The following is a 22,615-nucleotide window of genomic DNA, read 5'->3' on the forward strand; positions in this document are numbered from 1 at the left end:
AGTGTGACAATGCGGTGGTGCTGTCTCTCCCAGATACAGTGTGACAATGTGGTGGTGCTGTCTCTCTCGGATACAGTGTGACAATGTGGTGGCGCTGTTTCTCTCTGATACAGTGTGACAAAGTGGCAGTGCTGTCTCTCTCGGATACAGTGTGACAATGTGGTGGTGCTGTCTCTCTTGGATACAGTGTGACAATGTGGTGGTGCTGTCTCTCTCGGATACAGTGTGAAAATGTGGTGGTGCTGTCTCTCTTGGATACAGTGTGACAATGTGGTGGTGCTGTCTCTCTTGGATACAGTGTGACAATGTGGTGGTGCTGTCTCTCTCGGATACAGTGTGACAATGTGGTGGTGCTGTCTCTCCCAGATACAGTGTGACAATGTGGTGGTGCTGTCTCTCTCGGATACAGTGTGACAATGTGGTGGTGCTGTCTCTCCCAGATACAGTGTGACAATGTGGTGGTGCTCTCTCTCTCGGATACAGTGTGATAATGTAGTGGTGCTCTCTCTCTCGGATACAGTGTGACAAGTTGGTGGTGCTGTCTCTCTCAGATACAGTGTGATAATGTGGTGGTGCTGTCTCTCTCGGATACACTGTGACAATGTGGTGGTGCCGTCTCTCCCAGATACACTGTGACAATGTGGTGGTGCTGTCTCTCCCAGATACACTGTGGCAATGTGGTGGTGCTGTCTCTCTCGGATACAGTGTGACAATGTGGTGGTGCTGTCTCTCCCAGATACAGTGTGACAATGTGGTGGTGCTGTCTCTGCCAGATACAGTTTGACAATGTAGTGGTGCTGTCTCTCTCGGATATACTGTGACAATGTGGTGGTGTTGTCTCTCCCAGATACACTGTGACAATGTGGTGGTGCTGTCTCTCCCAGATACAGTGTGACAATGTGGTGGTGCTGTCTCTCTCAGATACATTGTGACAATGTGGTGGCGCTGTTTCTCTCTGATACAGTGTGATAATGTGGTGGTGCTGTCTCTCTTGGATACAGTGTGACAATGTGGTGGTGCTGTCTCTCCCAGATACAGTGTGACAATGTGGTGCTGCTCTCTCTCTCGGATACAGTGTGACAAGTTGGTGGTGCTGTCTCTCTCGGATACAGTGGGACAAGTTGGTGGTGCTGTCTCTCTCAGATACACTATGACAATGCGGTGGTGCTGTCTCTCTCTGATACAGTGTGACAATGTGGTGGTGCTGTCTCTCCCAGATACACTGTGACAATGTGGTGGTGCTGTCTCTCTCGGATACACTGTGACAATGCGGTGGTGCTGTCTCTCCCAGATACACTGTGACAATGTGGTGGTGCTGTCTCTCTCGGATACAGTGTGACAATGTGGTGGTGCTGTCTCTCTCGGATACAGTGTGACAATGTGGTGGTGCTGTCTCTCTCGGATACAGTGTGACAATGTGGTGGTGCTGTCTCTCTCGGATACACTGTGACAATGTGGTGGTGCTGTCTCTCCCAGATACAGTGTGATAATGTGGTGGCGCTGTCTCTCTCAGATACAGTGTGACAAGTTGGTGGTGCTGTCTCTCCCAGGTACAGTGTGATAATGTGGTGGCGCTGTTTCTCTCTGATACAGTGTGACAATGTGGCAGTGCTGTCTCTCTCGGATACAGTGTGACAATGTGGTGGTGCTGTCTCTCTTGGATACAGTGTGACAATGTGGTGGTGCTGTCTCTCCCAGATACACTGTGACAATGTGGTGGTGCTGTCTCTCTCGGATACAGTGTGACAATGTGGTGGTGCTGTCTCTCCCAGATACACTGTGACAATGTGGTGGTGCTGTCTCTCTTGGATACAGTGTGACAATGTGGTGGTGCTGTCTCTCCCAGATACACTGTGACAATGTGGTGGTGCTGTCTCTCTCGGATACAGTGTGACAATGCGGTGGTGCTGTCTCTCCCAGATACACTGTGACAATGTGGTGGTGCTGTCTCTCTCGGATACAGTGTGACAATGTGGTGGTGCTGTCTCTCCCAGGTACAGTGTGATAATGCGGTGGTGCTGTCTCTCTCGGATACACTGTGACAATGTGGTGGTGCTGTCTCTATCGGATACAGTGTGACAATGTGGTGGTGCTGTCTCTCTTGGATACAGTGTGACAATGTGGTGGTGCTCTCTCTCTCGGATACAGTGTGACAATGTGGTGGTGCTCTCTCTCTCGGATACAGTGTGACAATGTGGTGGTGCTGTCTCTCCCAGATACACTGTGACAATGTGGTGGTGCTGTCTCTCTCAGATACAGTGTGATAATGTGGTGGTGCTGTCTCTCTCGGATACACTGTGACAATGTGGTGGTGCTGTCTCTCTCGGATACACTGTGACAATGTGGTGGTGCTGTCTCTCCCAGATACACTGTGACAATGTGGTGGTGCTGTCTCTCCCAGATACACTGTGACAATGTGGTGGTGCTGTCTCTCCCAGATACAGTGTGACAATGTGGTGGTGCTCTCTCTCTCGGATACAGTGTGACAAGCTGGTGGTGCTGTCTCTCCCAGATACACTGTGACAATGTGGTGGTGCTGTCTCTCTCGGATACAGTGTGACAATGTGGTTATTCTGTCTCTCCCAGATACAGTGTGACAATGTGGTGGTGCTGTCTCTCTCGGATACAGATTGACAATGTGGTGGTTCTGTCTCTCTCGGATACAGATTGACAATGTGGTGGTTCTGTCTCTCCCAGATACAGTGTGACAATGTGGTGGTGCTGTCTCTCTCGGATACAGTGTGACAATGTGGTGGTTCTGTCGCTCCCAGATACAGTGTGACAATGTGGTGGTGCTGTCTCTCTCGGATACAGTGTGACAATGTGGTGGTTCTGTCGCTCCCAGATACAGTGTGACAATGTGGTGGTGCTGTCTCTCTCGGATACAGTGTGACAATGTGGTGGTCCTGTCTCTCCCAGATACAGTGTGACAATGTGGTGGTTCTGTCTCTCCCAGATACAGTGTGACAATGTGGTGGTGCTGTCTCTCCCAGATACACTGTGACAATGTGGTGGTGCTGTCTCTCTCGGATACAGTGTGACAATGTGGTGGTGCTGTCTCTCTCGGATACAGTGTGACAATGTAGTGGTGCTGTCTCTCTCGGATACACTGTGACAATGTGGTGGTGCTGTCTCTCACAGATACAGTGTGACAATGTGGTGGTTCTGTCTCTCCCAGATACAGTGTGACAATGTGGTGGTGCTGTCTCTCTCTGATACAGTGTGACAATGTGGTGGTGCTGTCTCTCACAGATACAGTGTGACAATGTGGTGGTGCTGTCTCTCCCAGATACAGTGTGACAATGTGGTGGTTCTGTCTCTCTCGGATACATTGTGACAATGTGGTGGTGCTGTCTCTCTCGGATACAGTGTGACAATGTGGTGGTTGTTCTTCTGCTGTCAGTTTTCGGTATCTAAGCTGAATGGGAGCTTCTTGCTTTATCTATTAGTGGCCTGAATTACATATAACTTCTGTACCTGTCAATGTCTGGTGCCGTTTGAGTGTGGGAGTAATTGCCTGTTTATATTTGATCATATAAATTCAAATACGATTGCAAATCAGTCAATCTCTCATAACATAAGGGAATATGGAATTTGTTGAATAACAGTCTATTCCTGATACAGTGTGGGATTCTGCCAGGCAAACACTTTGTTCAAATATGTGCAGGTTAAGTGGATTGGCCAGGCTACATTGCTGCTTCCTGTCCCAAGTTACATAGTGTGGCGGGTTAGTGGGGTAAATACATGGTGTTGCAGGATAGGTTCTGGGTGAGATGCTCTGTTGGAGAGTCAGTGTAGAATCAATGCACTGTAGGACTCTGAGATATGTTGTTTTGAAATTCTACACTGTCCGCAACATCGTTTACAATACTTCCAAGTTTTGAACTACATACAACTTATACTTCATCTGCCACCTTTCAAATTGTTCGCTGCAAAACCAAGGTCCAGATTTATATAGCCACTGAGTCATAGAGGTTTACAGCATGGAACAGGCCCTTCGGCCCAACTTGTTCCTGCCGCCCTTTTTTTTAAACCCTGATGCTAATCCCAATTGCCCGCATTTGTGCCCACATCTCTGGAGAGAGAACAGAGTTAACGAGTCTGGATGACTCTTCATTAGAGTTTGTCAGCTCTGATGCAGGGTAATCCAGACTGGAAACATTAGCTATGTTCCCTCTCCACTGATGCTGTCAGACCTGCTGAGACTTTCCAGCATTTTCTCTTTTTGTTTCAGATTCCAGCATCTGCAGAAATTTGCTTTGATCTCAATCAGTTCTTGTCAGTTGGCTTGTATGAGGAAGAGAGAGAGAGAAGGGACCTGCTCCTCAGAAAGGTGTGCCTGCACTGGAAACAATGTGTGATTCTAGCATTAAGTCTCACTGCAGGATTTGTAACATAAACCTGGAACTTCAAGTCATAGTGGGACAGACTCACTGTGCTGCCTTTTCACCTTCTGTTACGTTAGAGATCATGTACTTACTGTGCCTGAGGAGGAGGTGCCTGCATTGCTTATTGTGCTCTAACTGGAGGAATGATCACATTTATTCTAGCTTACTGAATCTGTTAAGAAAAAGTATATCAATGATATGGACAGGTGTGGGATAGAGCAAGATGTATTTGTGTCTAATGAAATGGAATATCTGAGGAGAATAGGCAACGGAATCAGTGTTACTGTCTGATTGTACTGCAAAGCATTAACATGCATGTTCCCTGCACTAAGTGTGTCAGACAATCTTTATAGTTAGCTGTCAGAAGACCTGATGAGATGTTGGTATGGCAGGAATCTCACTGGATACATAAGCCAGGCACCAGGGGTTACTCTGGGAGCGGGTGATTGAATTCAATTAATTTAAGATGGACTTGCAAATTTATATCGAGACTATCATTAATTGTCATTAAAAAGGCATCTGCTTCACTTATGTTCTTTAGTGTGGGGGCGAGCAGGGATTAAATTCCATAAATTTAACATAGAATATAAATCCAGACTTGCAAATTAAAGTCTAGAAGATCATTCACCATCATTAAAAAACAAATCTCATAGCGACATAGTGTTGTACGGCACAGGAAATGCCCTTCATGGCTGCAACGACAAGAACTACGACGGGGGAGGTTTAACACAGATATCAGAAGGACATATTTTACACAGAGGGTCGTGGGGGCCTGAAATGTGTTGCCGGGCAAGGTGGTGGAGGCGGACACACTGGGAACGTTTAAGACTTATCTAGACAGCTATATGAACGGAGTGGGAATGGAGGGATACAAAAGAGTGGTCTAGTTTGGACCAGGGAGCGGCGCGGGCTAATTGTTCCTTGTTTCTCGTTTCAAGGCTTCATTCTATGATCATCTTGCTGGTGCCAGTACAGAGCGAGACTGCAGATAGTTGGGAACCTGTCTCGGGGGCAGGGAATTCAGATGGTGTTCGTAAAGCAGAAGTGGAAATGAATAGGGTTGGGAAGCATTTTCTGATCAGGGCCAGTGTGATCTCCTGGACTCGTTTCGATCGCCTTAGGGGGTCGGAGAGGAATTTCCCAGATTTTCTTTTCCCCATATTGGCCCTGGGGTTTTCACTCTGGGTTTTCGCCTCTCCCTGGAGATCACATGGTCTGGAATGGCGGGGTGGGGGTGAGTTAATAGGTTGTGATGAACAAAGCATCGTAGCTGTGAGGGACAGCTTGGTGGATAGGATATTAGATGTAGATAGGCTGGAAAATTGGGCGGGGATCCTGGATTCAGGATTCAATCCTGGACCGGGGAGCGGCGCGGGCTTGGAGGGCCGAAGGGCCTGTTCCTGTGCTGTATTGTTCTTTGTTCTTTGTTGTTCTTTGTAAACTCGTGCTAATCCCATTTTCCTGCACTTGTCCCATATCTTTGAGTGTTAACATAATTCAAGTGCTCATCCAAATACGTTTTAAAGGTTGCAAGGTTTCTGGCATCCTGTACCTTCCCAGGCAGTGCATTCCAGATTCCCACCATCCTCTAAGTGAAGAGATTTTTTTCTTAAATCCCCTGAATCTCCTGCCACTTATCCTAAAACTATGTCCCCTTGTGACTCACAAGGGGAATAGCTGCTTCCTATTCATCTTGCCCAGACCCCACAATCTTATACACCTCTGTGTCCCCCACCCCCAGGCCACACTTGAGTGCTGACTGGGAAATGACAGTCAACATGGTTGTCAGGAGTTTTGTGTGCGCACTTGAAGTCACATTTTGCAAAGTAGTGTCTGACTTTACTGAGAAGGACTTCCCTCGTAATCTGAAGTGAACTCTGGTGTCAAATAAATTGAACCCCGAAAAGTCTAAAGCTTACTTTGATATTTGTGCAGGAAAGCGTGATGTTTGGAGAATGCTGGTTGCATCCTCTGAAACATTGAACTTCTTGTCATGACTTGAAATTGGTATCTTGATGAAATTGCGCCTTCCTGAAAAATCATGTATTTTTAAAGTTGGAATTTGTGATACCGGCTAAGATAATACTTGTTGCTATTGGCTATGCTTTGATCTATTGTGCCTACCTGTCCAAACTATTTACTGCAAACATTTTAAAACATGTCCCCCCTCAGCCTTCTCTGCCCCAAAGGTAGCACAGTAGCACAGTGGTTAGCACTGCTGCTTCACAGCTCCAGAGACCTGGGTTCGATTCCCGGCTTGGGTCACTGTCTGTGTGGAGTTTGCACATTCTCCTCGTGTCTGTGTGGGTTTCCTCCGGGTGCTCCGGTTTCCTCTCTCAGTCCAAAGATGTGCGGGTTAGGTTGATTGGCCATGCTAAAATTGTCCTGGGATGCTTAGGTTAGAGGGATTAGTGGGTAAATATGTAGGGATATGGGGGTAGGGCCAGGGTGGGATTGTGGTCGGTGCAGACTCGATGGGCCAAATGGCCTCCTTCTGCACTGTAGGGTTTCTATGATTTCAAAGAAAACAATCCAACCTTTTCCAATCTCTCCTTATAGCTCAAATGCTCCATCCCAGGCAACATCCTGGTGAAACTCCTCTTTATCCCCTCTTGTGCAATCCTTCCTATAGTGAGGTGACCAGAACTGCACACAGTGCTCCAGCTGTGGCCTAACCAACACTCTATCCAACTCCAACATTACCTCTTTGTTCTTATACTCTGGTTCATTCATCTTCTTTGGAGTGGTGGGCGTGGGAGGGGAGGTGGCAATTGAATTTACTTAATTTAGTCTAGAATATCAACTTAGACTTGCAGATTTATGTCCAGACTGTTGCTAATTGTGCATTTGATTTAGTTATGTCCTTTAGTGATTATACATGGCTCCAGATGCCCAGCAATGGGGTTGACTCCCTAACAGCCGGGGAAGCTACGTCTCATAGAATCCTACAGTGCAGAAGGAGGTCATTCAGCCTATTGGGTTTGCACAATCACAATCCCACCCAGGCTCTATCCCCATAACCCAATGCATTTACCCTACCTAGTCCCCCTGACACAAAGGTGCAATTTAGCATGGCCAATCCACCTACCCTGCACATCTTTGGACTGTGGGAGGAAACCAGAATACCCGGAGGAAACCCCACGCAGACAAGAGGAGAATGTGCAAACTCCACACAGATACTGACCCAAGCCAGGAATCGAACACGGGTCCCTGGCGCTGTGAGGCAGCAGTGCTAACCACTGTGCCACAGTACCACCCTGACGGAACAATACTATTTTGCATTGGGACTGTTCCTGGGTCCTGTCCGTGTTCATATCACGCATTCCCCCCATGACTAAACATAACATTGCAATTCTCTTCATGGGATATAACCAGAGACACCTAACTGTGCAGAGTCTTAGAATGCTACAGCACACAAAGAGGCCCTTCTGCCCATCATGTCTGAATCAGTGATCAAGCAGCTATCTATTCTAATCCCATTTTCCAGCACTAGCTCCATTGCCTTGTACGTTGTGGCATTTGAAGTGCTCATCTAAAATTCTTAAATGTTATGCAACTATGCTTCTCATTCAGTTGAGCAGAGGATGAGGTGGTCTGTGGAGTTTACAGTGGTTGGGATTCTCTAACCTCGTCCACGGCTGTCATTCACCATTCCGCTGCCATGAATGGAAATTTGGCTGAGTGCCAAATTCCCAGTTCACTGAAGCAGTGATTGATCCTATGAGCATGGGAGCATTCTGGGCCATGTATTACCAAGCCCAGTTTTATGTATCAGCATTTGAAAAGCTGTGTGGCCAACAACAAACAAGGTGACATTCACTCACAGTGGCCCAGTGGTTAGCACTGCTGCCTCATAATGCCAGGGACCCAGGTTCAATTCCAGCCTTGGGTGAGTGTATGTGTGGAATTTGTACTTTTCCCTCAGTCTGTGTGGGTTTCATCCAGGTGCTCTGGTTTCCTCCAACAGTCCAAAGATATGTCAGTTCGGTTCATTGGCTATGCTAAATTGACTCAATGCACAAATATTTGCAGGTTAGGTGGATTAGTCATGTAACCCCTTGGTTTCCAAAGATGTGCAAGTTAGATAGATTAGCTATGTCTGGGCCAGATACTATTTTTTTAAATTAGTCTCACAAGTAGGCTTACATTAACACTGCAATGAAGTTAGTCGCCACACTACAGCACCTGTTAGGATAACACTGTGGGAGAAATTAGCGTGGCCAATGCACCTAACCTGCACGTCTTTCAGACTGTGGGAGGAAACCGGAGCAACCCCACGCAGACACGGGGAGAACGTGCAGACTCCGCACAGAGTGACCCAAGCCGGGAATCAAACCCGGGTCCCTGGCGCTGTGAGGCAGCAATGCACTGTGTTAGCACTGTGCCACCCCAGGGTCAAACGGCCTGCTTCTGCACCTATGACCTCTGTTGCTTTACAAAGGTATGCGCTGTCCCCAGCATAGACCCACCCCCTCTCTTCCCCGTCACTCACTGCAGCTTCCAGGTCCAGTTCAGCCTGTATTCCGCGGATTTCACCAAAGGCCATGCAGCCCATAGAGAAACAAGGCGATTTGCTGCTCTTCACTGGAGCTGTTTAACTCCCTCCCTTTGCCTCTGACGTGAACTCTCCACACACACACACAGCCCAGCATAAGAACAAAATCTGCCGGCCTGGGGGAGGGGCAGTAAAGGCGCATGCGCCCTTCCTGGCAATGTGAAACTGCACACAGCAGGCGGGGAGTTAGCACGCAGGCGCAGACCCCAGAGAATCCAACAGCAACAAGCGACTGGATTTGTATAGCGTCTGCAACCTCATACACTGGCCCAAAGCGGTTTGCAAGGCTGTCAGCAAAGGCAATCTGTCCACAATGCAGATTTAGAATCGCTCTCAAATACTCTGTTAAAGAAGCAGGTCTTGAGGACATTCCATGGCTATTCCATCCAAGTAAGAAGTCTCACAACACCAGATTAAAGTCCAACAGGTTTATTTGGTAGCAAAAGCCACTAGCTTTTGGAGCGCTGCTCCTTCATCAAGTAAGTGGGAGTTCTGTTCACACACAGGGCATACAAAGACACAAACTCAATTTACAAAATAATCTGATAAAATAATCTTACCTGATGAAGGAGCAGGGCTCCGAAAGCTAGTGGCTTTTGCTACCAAATAAACCTGTTGGACTTTAACCTGGTGTTGTGAGACTTCTTACTGTGTTTACCCCAGTCCAACACCGGCATCTCCACATCATGTATTCCATCTAACCAACACATATTGGGACAAATTAGTATGGCCAATCCACCTAACCTGCACACCGTTGGACACTAAGGGGCAATTCACTTTAGTCAATCCCCCTGATCTGTATATTTTTGGATTGTGGGAGGAAACCGGAGCACCGGAAGAAATCCTGACAGACACGGGGAGTATGTGCTAACTCCACCCACTACCAGAATCAAACTGTGAGGTAGCAGTACTAACCATTGTGCCCCTATCCAGGGTCGACAGAGCAGTCAAGGAATTCCACAATTTGGGACCGGTATATCTGAGCATTCAGAGGCACTGAAGCACTTTCAAGATGGAAGTTAGCCGCCCTTAACTGACATTTAAGTGTCACCCGCATTGCTGTGTAACAATCAAAAATGGTTCCATCAATGGACGTTTAATTCCAGATTTCTTTTGAATTTAAATTTCACTATCTGCCGTGGTGGGATTCAAACTTGGGTCTCCAGAGTATTACCCTAGTTCTCCTGATTGTACTGCCAGTGAGAATATCACTAAGTTATTACTTTCCCTGCGTATGTTGCATTTCGAAGAGGTCATTCACCAGCACATTGTACAAAGGAAATATGTGGATCCACAATAAATGTTGCCATCACATCTGTGATGAGTGATTAAATATAAAATTGTCCCAAAATTGCACAATAGGGTTGTGAGATCTGAAAATAAATTAGGCCAGATCTGTCCTGCTGAAATGTGGGGACTGAAGCGTTGGTATGTTGGTGATGATTCTTGATAGCGGCTGCTGGATTTAATCCGAGTGAAACAACCAACCTCTCTGAATGAAGCGGGAAGGGCCATGGACTGTGTAGCTGCAGTGCTGTACGGCAGGCAGAAAGTATTCCACTGGTTCAGTGTCGAACACTGTCTTTGAGTGTGGCGATAATAAATGATCCATTCTTGCATAAAATGCTTCTGTGATTTATTTATTTATCTTTGTAACAATGAAGTTGAAGAGCAAAGTGAAGAGGAACAACATTCATACCTCACTGACTCCAAACATGACATTGTGGCTACGTCTGTGATAGATTTTCACTGTGTGTGTGTCTCTCTCTCTCTGTCTCTCTCTCTCAGTCTCTATCTCCCTTTCTCTCTTTCTGTCTCTCTCTCCTCCTTTATTTCTGCCTCTCTTCATCTTTCTCACGCTCTATCTGTCTCCGTCTTCCTGTCTCTCTTTCTGCCTCTCTCTCCATCTCTTCCCGTTCCGTCCTCTTATCTTCCTCTCTCTGTGTTTGCCTGGCTACCAATCTCTCTCGATCTATCTATTTTCTGCCCTGTTCTACCTCACATTCTCCTCTTTCTCTATCTTGCTTTCTGCTCTCCCCTCTCTCTTTCTCTGCCTCTGTCTGTCTCTCTCTGACTCTCTTGCTCTCTCTCTGCCCCTTTCCCCTGACCTCTCTCTCTCTCTACCTCTATCTCTGCACATGATTTCCCCGCATCCCTCTCCACCACCATGTCTTGTAAGATATCAGTTTCATGTTCATACGTGAATGAGAGACAGCAACACTCATCAGATGTCAGTTAGTCCAGGTGAGTGTGAGGCCGTCTCCAACACTTGCCTCAACATCACGCAGGAAGATGGAGAGGTTCAGAAATTCTCAGCATCTGCCCCTGAACTGCTGCTCAGTGGATAGTTGGACAAATCTGAAGTTGCCTCGGGTAGGCTAGTGGGAGATACCTACCATTCAGAGAATGTAAGAGCGGGGAGGTTACGATGGAACCGTATAAAATGCTGGTTAGGCCACAGCTAGAGTATTGTGTGCCGTTCTGGTCACCAACTATAGGGAGGATGTGATTGTCCTGGAGAGGAGATTCACCAGGATGTTGCCTGGGCTGGAGTGTTTCAGCTATGAAGAGAGGCTGGTTAGGCTGGAGTTGTTTTCCTTAGAGCAGAGAAAGCTGAGGGGGGCGGGGGGGGGGGGGGAGGTACTGACTTAGGTACACAAAATAATGAGGGACATAGATAGGGGAGATAGGAAGAAAATTCTGCCCTTAGTGGAGGTGTGAATAACCGGAGGGGGGGTGGGGGGGGGGGGGTGGGGGGGAGATAGATTTAAGGTAAAGGGAGGAGATTTAAGAGGGGGGATTAACTTTTTTTTTACCCAGAAGCTGGTAAAGTGTAGTAGAGACAGGGGCTCTCACATTTAGATGAGCGCTTGAAACACTATAGTACCAAAGGTTACGGAGCAAGTACTGGAAAATGAGATTGGAATAGATGTGTTCGAGGTCCAGTGCAGTCACAATGGGCCGAAGGGCCTCTTTCTGTGCTGGAAAACTTTGAATACCTTAGAATATAAAAGGCAGAGGTGTCTATTGCATAAACTTTGCTGAGAGGAGGAAAGTTCTAGCTCCTGGGATCTCTCTAAGAGATTTCCAATCTCTGTGCTTGTGTGCCCGGCTTCAATGTAGGCTTTCCCCGCCGCCTTTGAGGCGAAGGATTTGAAAGCCCTGCCTGGGCAGAGCACAGATATCCCGTCCAAAGCCCGGCTGGGAATTGGGGGCGAAGCCTAGCGTTTTTTGGGCGATTTGGGTGAAAAGGGAGAGGAGATGTCGGCGGAGTTGCTCTGGCGGAGAGCTCTGAGCAACATTTGTGTGGGTTTAACTGACCAACACATAGATAATTCCGGGGGGATTCTGATGCAGGGTGAGGTATCCAGGCTTGGGCACACGGGGGGGCCCCGTTGGAGTTTTGGGGGGTCCTATATGAATGGGGATCGGGGGGTTTAAGTGGGAGAGAAACACAGACAGAGAGGCAGCTCTGGAAGCTGAGAGCTGCCAGTCACCGTTCACGTCCGCTCCTTGCCTTTAACTTGCTCTGTGCTGCCGCCTCTCGCTTCATTCCAGATTTAACTCTCTCTGAAGTCGAGACAGCTTTCGGACACAGATCCAGCTATGGCAGACGCTGCAGCAATCGAGACGGCTCCGGCTGCCGCCCCCGTCGCCCCAGCCAAGAGCCCCAAGAAGAAGAAGAAGACGGCGGCCGTCCGCTCCAAGTCTACCGCTCCCAAACTCAGGGAGCAGATCCACAAGTTGGTGGGGGCCAACACCGAGCGCCGTGGGATGTCCGGGGCGGCCATCAGAAAGGCACTGGCCATCAGCGGGCTGGACGTGGACAAGAACCGCGGCCGCATCAAGCTAGCCATCAGGAAGAGCGTGGAGCAAGGCATCTTGGTGCAAGCCACGGGTACCGGCGTCTCCGGATCCTTGAAACTCGCCAAGCAGACGACAAAGGCCAAGGCGGCCAAGACGGCGAAGAAACCGGCGACCAAGAAAACCATCGTCAAGAGATCTCCCGCCAAGAAACTGGCCAAGAAATCTCCCGCCAAGAAATCTCCGGCCAAGAAATCTCCGGCCAAGAAACCTGCGGCCAGGAAACCCCACAAAAAAGTGGTCAAGAAAGTTGCCAAGAGGATCTCCGTCAAGAAGGCTGTCCCTGCTCCCAAGAAGGTTGCCCCCAAGAAGGCGAAAGCGGCCAAAGCCCCTAAACCCAAAGCCACAAAGGCCAAGAGAACCAGCAAGAAGTGAAGTGACCCCTCAACTTGTTGCAAAAAGTGACAATTCTGAACCCAAAGGCTCTTTTAAGAGCCACTACATCCACCAAAAGAGCCGAGACTCCCGAGCGTCCCCTCAAACAGGCTAGTTATTCTTCCAAATCGGTTTAAATAACTACTTCATTATTTCCCTACTTTCAATAAACAGCTTTTAAGAAGTTCGTACATTAACGCTATGACATACAAGACTGGGCCAAGCGCTGGGAATAGGGCAGACAAAATGGGCCGAATGGCTTCGTTTTGCGCTGTTGACTGAAGGATGGATCTGCAGAAGTTAAGTTGGATGGTAGGTTAGAATAAGTTCGAAAGGCCGAATGCCCTCCTAGTTTCCATACATGCATAGACACAGCGAATAAGGGATCTCTGATAACTAAATTGCTTTTTTTCTAATTGTTGGTGTTTCGTGTTGTTAAATGCTTTTAAATATTGTTCACTTTTAATGGGTTTTAGAGTTGGAGTGAGGAAGGGCGGGGGATGTCGATGTTAATCCGATCTGGGTGCGTGAGATTGGTGGGGTGTGCTCTGTCCAAATATAGCGTCTGGCATTTTTGAAAAGACAATAATTCCTCATTAGAGCCGCGAATACTTCGTATATCTGGAAAATAAATCCTCCGTTTCGGAACAAGGATAACATTGGGAGGCTGTTTATTCTGTGAAGGCCTTACTGGACAGGATGGCTTTATTTGGGAAGTTAAAATTTTCAAAAGGCGCACATTTCAATATTTTGTAATGTCCTTTCAGATATTAAATGAATAGAATATATATTGACAACAAAAATAAACCCCTAAAGGAGCCCTCTTACAGCACAGGGGGAGATGTGGAACACACGAGAACGGTATGTGCCGGAGAATGAATCCACAGATGAACCATATATTTCCTTTTAGTGCAGAGACCTCGGGGGTGCCAGATATTAGAGGGAAGCAAACTTACCTCCGCACAGTCTGTTACAAATTTCAACAGCTATGCAATGTGCCTTTGCCAATTTTATGAATGCATTCATAATAAAACTGCTGGAAAAACTCAGCAAGACCGGAAATTATGTTTTTATATTAATATTATATTTCCAACATCCCGCACTGCATACAATATCGTAATGTATGTTATAAATTTATGCATTTTTACATGTGTAATATATACATTGTAATATATCAATTTATTTTCATTTATACATATCGTGATATCTGTGTTATCCAAATTTACAATACAATTGTGTATATAATATGTATTTATACGTGTACATTTTAAAAATAAAACACATTTGAAAGAGTTGCTTTGATCAACACGGTTTGATTTAGTGAAATTGGCGGTCTTTTTGGCGGTGAATTTTGAAAAACAGGCGCCATCCGAGCTCAGCCAATCAGAGCTGGCAGCCTGTGGTTGCTATGAGGGTGATTGGATAGGGCTGTGGCGGGAGCCAATCAGTGGCGCTGGGCGGTGCTTCAGCCAGTTGAAAAAGGGAGGCTGGAAGCCGCTCTGACATTCCGAGTTGCTGCGTTTGAGGAGATGGCCAGAACCAAGCAGACAGCGCGCAAGTCCACCGGAGGGAAAGCTCCCCGCAAGCAGCTGGCTACCAAAGCTGCCCGCAAGAGTGCTCCAGCCACGGGCGGAGTGAAGAAGCCTCACCGCTACCGGCCCGGCACTGTGGCTCTGCGGGAGATCCGCCGCTACCAGAAATCCACCGAGCTGCTGATCCGCAAGCTGCCCTTCCAGCGCCTGGTGCGGGAGATCGCTCAGGACTTCAAGACCGACCTGCGCTTCCAGAGCTCGGCCGTCATGGCGCTGCAGGAGGCCAGCGAGGCTTACCTGGTGGGGCTCTTTGAGGACACCAACCTGTGCGCCATCCACGCCAAGCGAGTCACCATCATGCCCAAAGACATCCAGCTGGCCCGCCGCATCCGCGGGGAGCGCGCCTAAACCGCCCGGACCCACTTCTAAACCCTTTTGAATAGCGGAACAAAAAAACAAAAGGCTCTTTTCAGAGCCACTAAATCCACCAAAAAGAGCAGTAATCGGCCTGAGGTGCGTGCTTGGTGCTAGTGCAGCTATGCTGTGCTAGCTCTCTAAATTTTTTAATTAACAGTAAGCTATGGTTGAAGCAATTACAGAATTGAACTGAGTGAGCTGGGGTGTAACCTTTGCTCGCTTTACCATATGTCATTACACTCCGACCTGGCCTCCTCAGCCTTCTGTGGTACTGAATTCCACAAATTCACCACCCTCTGACTGAAGAACTTCCCATCCATCAAGTTCTCAAATGTCCTTTTACCCTCAGATCCTCGTCTCTCTTACTGATAGAAGAATTTCCTCCACGTCCACTCTATCCAGGCCTTTTAATGCGATCCCCTTCCTCACTGGTCCTTTTTAAACTCCATCGAGTACAAACCCGGAGCCCTAAATCGTTCCTCATACGTGATATGTGTGATAAAACAATCTAATTTGGTAGTTATTTAACTTGCAGTTGTAATCCAGATTGGGTGATGATTCAATCCAACTTTTCTGTTAAGGTGTTGACTCACCAATGGTTTAGCCAAGGTAAATCTAATAACGTTACTCACTGATTACATGCGTTTGATTAAAATATTTAAAAACAGATGAGTCTCATTCAATTGCCCGCCCAGCAGTTTGGAAGAAATGTTTCCCAAGCATATACATTAGGGAAAGGCTTCTAAAAGTCAATGGTTTAGAATTTGGCACTCCCTGCTGGAGGGCTATGGTACTGCGCTTGTTGTCAGTCCAGAGTGAGTATGTTCTGATCTATATTGATATGTTACGGTCACTGAGTGCGCTTTGTTTAACCGGCAATGAATGAGTGGATCTCAGATTCACATCGGTTAGTTTGGCGGCCTTCTGTAAGGCCATAAAACATAGGAGCAGAATTAGGCCACTCGGCCCATCGAGTCTGCTCCGCCATTCAATCATGGCTGATTTTTTTTCTCACCCCCATTCTCTTGTCTTTTCCCCATAATCAATAAACTATCTATCTCTGTCTTAAAGACACTCAATGACCTGGCCTCCACAGCCTTCTGTGGCAGAGTTCCACAGATTCAGTACTCTCTGGCTGAACAAATTCCTCCACATCTGTTTTAAAGGATCGTCCCTTTAGCCTGAGGTTGTGCCCTCTGGTTGTTTTTCCTACTAGTGGAAACATCCTCACAGTATCCTGTAAGTTTCAAAAATATTCTCCCCTCATCCTTCTGAACTCCAACGACCCAGAGTCCTCAAAGGGCATTTAGATTTAATTTCCTATTCCCATTTCACCGTCCCCGTGGTTGGTTTCAAATTTGTGCATTCGGCAGAGCATCAGCCTGGGGCTCTATATTACACTATGCCACTGTATCGTCTCTGCCACTAGTCATGGAATTTTACATAAAATGAGGCACTTCGGGCCATGTCTGCGCCCGCCATTCAGCACCGATGCATCCTAATCCCATTTACCAGCAATTAATCTTGCTGCCTTGTTTGAGTGCCATTCGTTTGGAAGTTGCATATAGATTCATAGAATGCGGCGGCACGGTAGCACAGTGGTTAGCACTGCTGCTTCACAGCTCCAGGGTCCCGGGTTCGATTCCCGGCTCGGGTCACTGTCTGTGTGGAGTTTGCACATTCTCCTCGTGTCTGCGTGGGTTTCCTCCGGGTGCTCCGGTTTCCTCCCACAGTCCAAAGATGTGCGGGTTAGGTTGATTGGCCAGGTTAAAAAAATTGCCCCTTAGAGTCCTGGGATGCGTAGGTTAGAGGGATTAGCGGGTAAATATGTGGGGTGGGATTGTGGTCGGTGCAGACTCGATGGGCCGAATGGCCTCCTTCTGCACTGTAGGGTTTCTATGATTTCTATGAATGCAGAAGGAGGTCATTCGGTCCATCGAGTTTACACCGACCCTCTGACAGCGCATCTAACCCAAACGCATGTATTTACCCCGCTAATGCACGTGAGACAATGGGCAAATAATCAACCTAACCTGCACATCTTTGGGCTTTGGGAGGAAATTTTGAGCACCCGGAGGAAACTCACACTGACACTGTGGAGTTTGTACATTCGCCCCCAAACAGTCGCCCCTGGCCGGGTTTGAATGCGGGTCCCTGGCAGAATGAGCAGCAGTGCTAACCACTGTGCCACCGTGCATTTATTTCATCACAGGCGGGATGATGTGGAGGTTAATAGGCCAGATCTGCTCCCACCCCCCACCTCTTTCTTTCACGCTAGGATGGTACAGTCCACCATACAACTATGCAAATGAAGGATTGCTGAAAGCAGAGATGTTGATTGGTTTAATTCCAGCTCTATATCTGAGCCTTTATCCTATCAGCTTCCACAGCCATCGCAATCTCAAACTGAATATTGATATAAACCTGACTGGTTTTGTATGCCTGAGAAGGAATATGCATAGGCAATATTAGAAGTACTGAGTGCTCAGAGTTTCAGTGAAGAATTTTCTATGTGGGTGGCACAGTGGTTAGCACTGCTGCCTCACAGCACCAGGTACCCGGTTTTAATTCTGGCCTTGAGAGGCTGCATTGTCTGCACGTTCTCCCTGTGTTTTCCTCCCACAGTGGAAAGATGTGCTGTTTACATGGATTGGCCATGTGAAATAGCTGCTTTGTGCCCAACGTTGTGTAAATTAGCTGGATTAACCATGGTACGGGGTTATGGGAATAGGGCAGGGGGAGGCGTTGGCCTGGGTAAGCTGCTCTTCCAGCAGTTGGTGCAAACTCGATGGGCCAAATGGTCTCCTGCAGTATAGGGATTCCAAAGATCCCTGAAGGCAGCAGGACTGGTGGATAAGGTGATTAGAAGGCATATCTGATTCCCGTCTTTATTCGCAAAAGCAGAGGATATAAGAGCGGGGAGGATACGATGGAGCTGTATAAAACACTGGTTGGTTAGGTCACAGCTAGAGTACTGTGTGCGGCTCTAGATGCCACACCATAGGAAGGATGTGATTACACTGGAGAGGGTGCAAAGATGATTCATCAGTTATAGAATCATCGAGTCATACAGTGCAGAAAAGGCCCTTCAGCCTAATTGAATCTGCAAAGACAATTACTACCACTAACTGTGCACTAATCCCATTTCCCTGCATTTGTCCCATATTCTTGAATGTTATATTTCAAGTGCTCATCCAAATATTTTTTATATTGGTCAATTGGTCAAATCTAGTCAGTGGCTACCACACCTCGCAGTTTCATTGGCCTGGACTTGGGAATGGTCTTCGGTTCAACACAGAAAATGATCTTTTTCACAAGCTGACTTCTGCCTTCTGTGCTTGATCCCGAGCTGAGCTGTTTTCTGAAAAGGAATCTCTCACTTGTGCTGCTTCTTCTTCAGCACCTCATCTGCTTCCTGACCACAGACATTTGACTCTGAAGTTACTGTGGGCAGGTGCTGGATTGGGAAGCTGGCATTGAGTGAATGTAATTCATAACAATAGGAAAATAAGCAATTTATGTGAAATAAATTGAATCAGATGTGATTTGAGGAAATTAATTACAATGAGTATTCAAAAACTAACTCGATTGCATTTCAGGTACAGATTCTCAGCCCTAAGATGTGGATGAGCAGGATTTATTTTTCTTTAAGAAATATGAATCAATGAAATTTTGTAACTACAAAAGCAGTGGAAACTGGATCAATGAATTTATTCAAGGCTGAGTTTGGATAGATTTTTATTGTACAAGTGAATCAAAGTTTACTGTCATGGGCAGGTGGGGAAGCGGAGTTATAGCTACCCATGATCAGATTTCATGGCAAAGCAGGCTCGAGCAGCCTAATGACCTTTTCCTATTTTATGTCCTTTTACCATCTCTCCAGACATGCATTAATTTAGTAAGAAGTCTCACAACACTAGGTTAAAGTCCAACAGGTTTATTTGGTAGCACAAGCTTTCAGAGCGCTGCTCCTTCATCAGGTGAATGCTTTGAAAGCAGCGCTCTGAAAACTTGTGCTACCAAATAAACCTGTTGGACCTTAACCTGGTGTTGTGAGACTTCTTACTGTGCTTGCCCCAGTCCAATGCTGGCATCTCCACATCATGCATTAATTTACTCTGAGTGCCCTGCTTATGATATTGTGAGGGATGGGGTGTGGGGGTGCATTGGCAACATATCCTGATTTCTTATAGATAGCTAGAGGAACAGCACCCCCTCGCCCCACTTGCCCACATACTTCTCTCCTAATTATAAAATCCCTTTTCAGTATGTCATCTTAAGCTACCTACTGCTCAATATACAGCTGAGCTGTGCATGGTACCATGAATTTTCCCTGGCTGCACTCTGCAGTTTTAAATTTTTTTTATTGGATATAGGCATTGCAGTCTGGCCCAGTATTAATTACCCATCTCTAATTGCCCTGGAACTGAGTGTCTGGCTAGACAGCTGCACAGGACATTTCCTTCCGTAAAGGTGAACCAGAATGGGTTTATATGACAATTCACAATAGTTTCAGGATCATTATTAGACTTAATTGGACCACCACTCGTCACTAGTAGTCCTGACTGCTGGTTGTGGGGTGAGATGCAGTCATGTACTCCTGCCCTCCAGTCAAGTCTGGTGATCAGCCATTCCCAATGAAGAAAGAGATGATAAACTTGAGTTGTTTTCTATGGAATAGAGGGGACATTTAGTTGATCAACCATGAATGTCCATCTATATTGGGGAGGATGAACCTGTTCAGTTTACAGAGGTCAATCACCAGGTGTCATAGATGAATCTTTTCAGCAAGAGTGTTTGGAACACCCTCACTAAAACCTTCATTACGTTTAAATAGAAATCTTGGATATGCTATCACCAAACACAGGTTCGGTTCTCAGTATTTAAATCTGCCCAAGACCACATCCTGTAGATCTTTATGTTCATTGTATTTTTATTGACATTGGAGCACGGTGACACAGTGGATATCATCACTGCCCCACAGTGCCAGGGACCCAGTTTCAATTCCAGCTTTGGGAAATTGTCTGTGTGCAGTTTGCATGCTCTCCCTATGTCTGCATCGGTTTCCTCCCACAGTCCAAAGATGTGCAGGTTAGGTGGATTGGCTATGCTCAATTGCCCCTTAGTCTGTCTGTGTGTGCTTTGTGATGGACCAGTGTCTGTTGAGATCGGTTCCAACTCCATTGAATTAGTTAGCAATAAGTAAAGTATTTACATTCCTCTCCGTTCCTTAATGTCTGTAGCACGACTCATTCATGTAATTGGATTTATATTTCATTCCATACCAGTGTTAATTGTGGCTCAGAGATATCCCAATCACTTCCGAAACAGAGGTTTCTGTATTATAATCATGATGTGGAGATGCCGGCGTTGGACTGGGGTGAACTCGGTAAGAAGTCTCTCAACACCAGGTTAAAGTCCAACAGGTTTATTTGGTAGCAAATACCATAAGCTTTCGGAGCACTGCTCCTTCGTCAGATGGAGTGGAAATGTGCTCTCAAACAGTGCAAACAGACAAAATCAAGTTGCAGAATACTGATTAGAATGCGAATCCTACAACCAGCCAGGTCTTAAAGGTACAGACAATGTGGGTGGAGGGAACATTAAACACAGGTTAAAGAAATGTGTATTGTCTCCAGACAGAACAGCTAATGAGATTCTACAAGCTCAGGAGGCAAGCTGTGGGGGTTACTGATAATGTGACATAAATCCAACATCCCGGTTTCGGCCGTCCTCATGTGTGCGGAACTTGGCCAAGTTCCACACACATGAGGACGGCCGAAACCGGGATGTTGGATTTATGTCACATTATCAGTAACCCCCAAAGCTTGCCTCCTGGGCTTGTAGAATCTCACTAGCTGTTCTGTCTGGAGACAATACACATTTCTTTAACCTGTGTTTAATGTTCCCTCCACCCACATTGTCTGTACCTTTAAGACCTGGCTGGCTGTAGGATTCGCATTCTAATCAGTATTCTGCAACTTGATTTTGTCTGTTTGCACTGTTTGAGAGCACATTTCCACTCCATCTGACGAAGGAGCAGTGCTCCGAAAGCTTATGGTATTTGCTACCAACTAAACCTGTTGGACTTTAACCTGGTGTTGTGAGTCTTCTTACAAAATGCTGATATTCAGAGTTCCAACAAATAAATGGTAAGGTGGATGGACATGCACCTTTACCCCCTTCACCTGACATCATCACTGAGGAACCAACTGAGTTTTACCTCCCAGCCTATCTAAAAGTGAACAATGTCTAATATTGTTCAGCTGAACTGTCTGATATCATCCAGTTCCCATTGAGTTAACTTCACCAGCCCTCAATTCAAATCCCCACAAGCTCTTGTGTAAATGAATTAAATCTTTTCTTTTCAAATCTTCAAAGAACAAGTCAGACAGCAAATCATCCACTAGGAATGTTTAATTGACACAATAACATAATCATCTGTGTGGAGTTTGCACATTCTCCTCGTGTCTGCGTGGGTTTCCTCCGGGTGCTCCGGTTTCCTCCCACAGTCCAAAGATGTGCAGGTTAGGTTGATTGGCCAGGTTAAAAAATTGCCCCTTAGAGTCCTGGGATGTGTAGGTTAGAGGGATTAGTGGGTAAAATATGTGGGGGTAGGGCCTGGGTGGGATTGTGGTCGGTGCAGACTCGATGGGCCGAATGGCCTCCTTCTGCACTGTAGGGTTTCTATGATTTCTATAACTTCAGTATCAAAATAGTTGGAGACAGGGTCACCCAGCAATACTAATCAGATACAATTAATAGGCGGGTAAGTAGCACTCTGAATGAGAGGTTGTCAGCTACAATTTGTGTGATCAGCAGTAATTGGGTGCCAGTGGCAACATTACTGATATGTGTGAAACTTATTAAAATAATTTATTTTCTTCCTGTTACCTGTTCTTTCCACTATATATATATGTATATATCAATTCATCATTACTGTATAGTGATCAATTTGACATTTGAGTTGTGATTTTTACATTAAACCACAGAGTCTTATCCCTCTGTCTCTTGATCAGACTCTGGTCACAGCTGATATCTAATACTGGGTCATCTTATGTGAACTTGTTGTTCCAATCTGCTCATGGCCGATCACAGATTGCTTCCTATTCCTTGATTTCTGAAGTCTGATGAATATCTGCTAGAATTGAGGGGTTTTGCCCCATTCTCAGGACGGAACAGACTTGGCAGCAGAGCGTTGCTGATAATTGAGTTGATTGAGAGCAAGTCAGGACAAGTTGATTCAGTTTTTGGTTTCACGGCTTTCTTACTGAGGGAAGACAGTAAAGTATTGGTACTTTCAAACCAGTTCCCCAGCTGCAGAATCCACTGGAACCTCCCTAACGAGATACTCTCTAGGTCACCCCCTGCAGTGGGTGTTTGTTCCTATTGGACAGTGGGATCTATCCCAGCTAAAGAGACCCTGTCCCCATCCTGAACCCACACAGGTTCACTTCCCAGCAGGGTCACTGGGCACTGAACAG

The 22,615-nt window shown here is 46.6% G+C and overlaps 3 protein-coding genes and 1 long non-coding RNA gene across 4 annotated transcripts in view; 2 read left to right on the forward strand and 2 right to left on the reverse strand.

Moving 5' to 3' along the window:
* The window catches only part of LOC144493908 (uncharacterized), a 37,114-nt gene extending 28,090 nt beyond the window's left edge, over positions 1-9,024 (reverse strand). Inside the window, exon 1 of the long non-coding RNA XR_013497807.1 lies at positions 8,881-9,024. This is a non-coding gene — a long non-coding RNA (uncharacterized LOC144493908). The remainder of the gene's footprint in view (positions 1-8,880) is intronic.
* A 3,473-nt stretch (positions 9,025-12,497) lies between these two features.
* LOC144493894 (histone H1.5-like) lies at positions 12,498-14,477 on the forward strand. Its single transcript, XM_078213479.1, has one exon. The coding sequence runs from the start codon at positions 12,550-12,552 to the stop codon at positions 13,180-13,182; it is 633 nt and encodes a 210-aa protein (XP_078069605.1). The 5' UTR covers positions 12,498-12,549; the 3' UTR covers positions 13,183-14,477.
* Positions 14,477-15,589, forward strand: LOC144493899 (histone H3). Its single transcript, XM_078213485.1, has one exon. It carries the CDS (start codon positions 14,712-14,714, stop codon positions 15,120-15,122), a length of 411 nt encoding a protein of 136 aa, XP_078069611.1. The 5' UTR covers positions 14,477-14,711; the 3' UTR covers positions 15,123-15,589.
* Positions 15,590-21,534: 5,945 nt separating this feature from the next.
* LOC144493890 (NACHT, LRR and PYD domains-containing protein 3-like) overlaps positions 21,535-22,615 on the reverse strand; it is a 42,248-nt gene continuing 41,167 nt past the window's right edge. The window contains exon 10 of the mRNA XM_078213473.1: positions 21,535-22,401. The gene's annotated coding sequence lies outside the window, so the exon portion shown is untranslated. The remainder of the gene's footprint in view (positions 22,402-22,615) is intronic.

Source organism: Mustelus asterias, chromosome 5, assembly GCF_964213995.1.
Source record: "Mustelus asterias chromosome 5, sMusAst1.hap1.1, whole genome shotgun sequence".
Classification (NCBI taxonomy): Eukaryota; Metazoa; Chordata; class Chondrichthyes; order Carcharhiniformes; family Triakidae; genus Mustelus; species Mustelus asterias.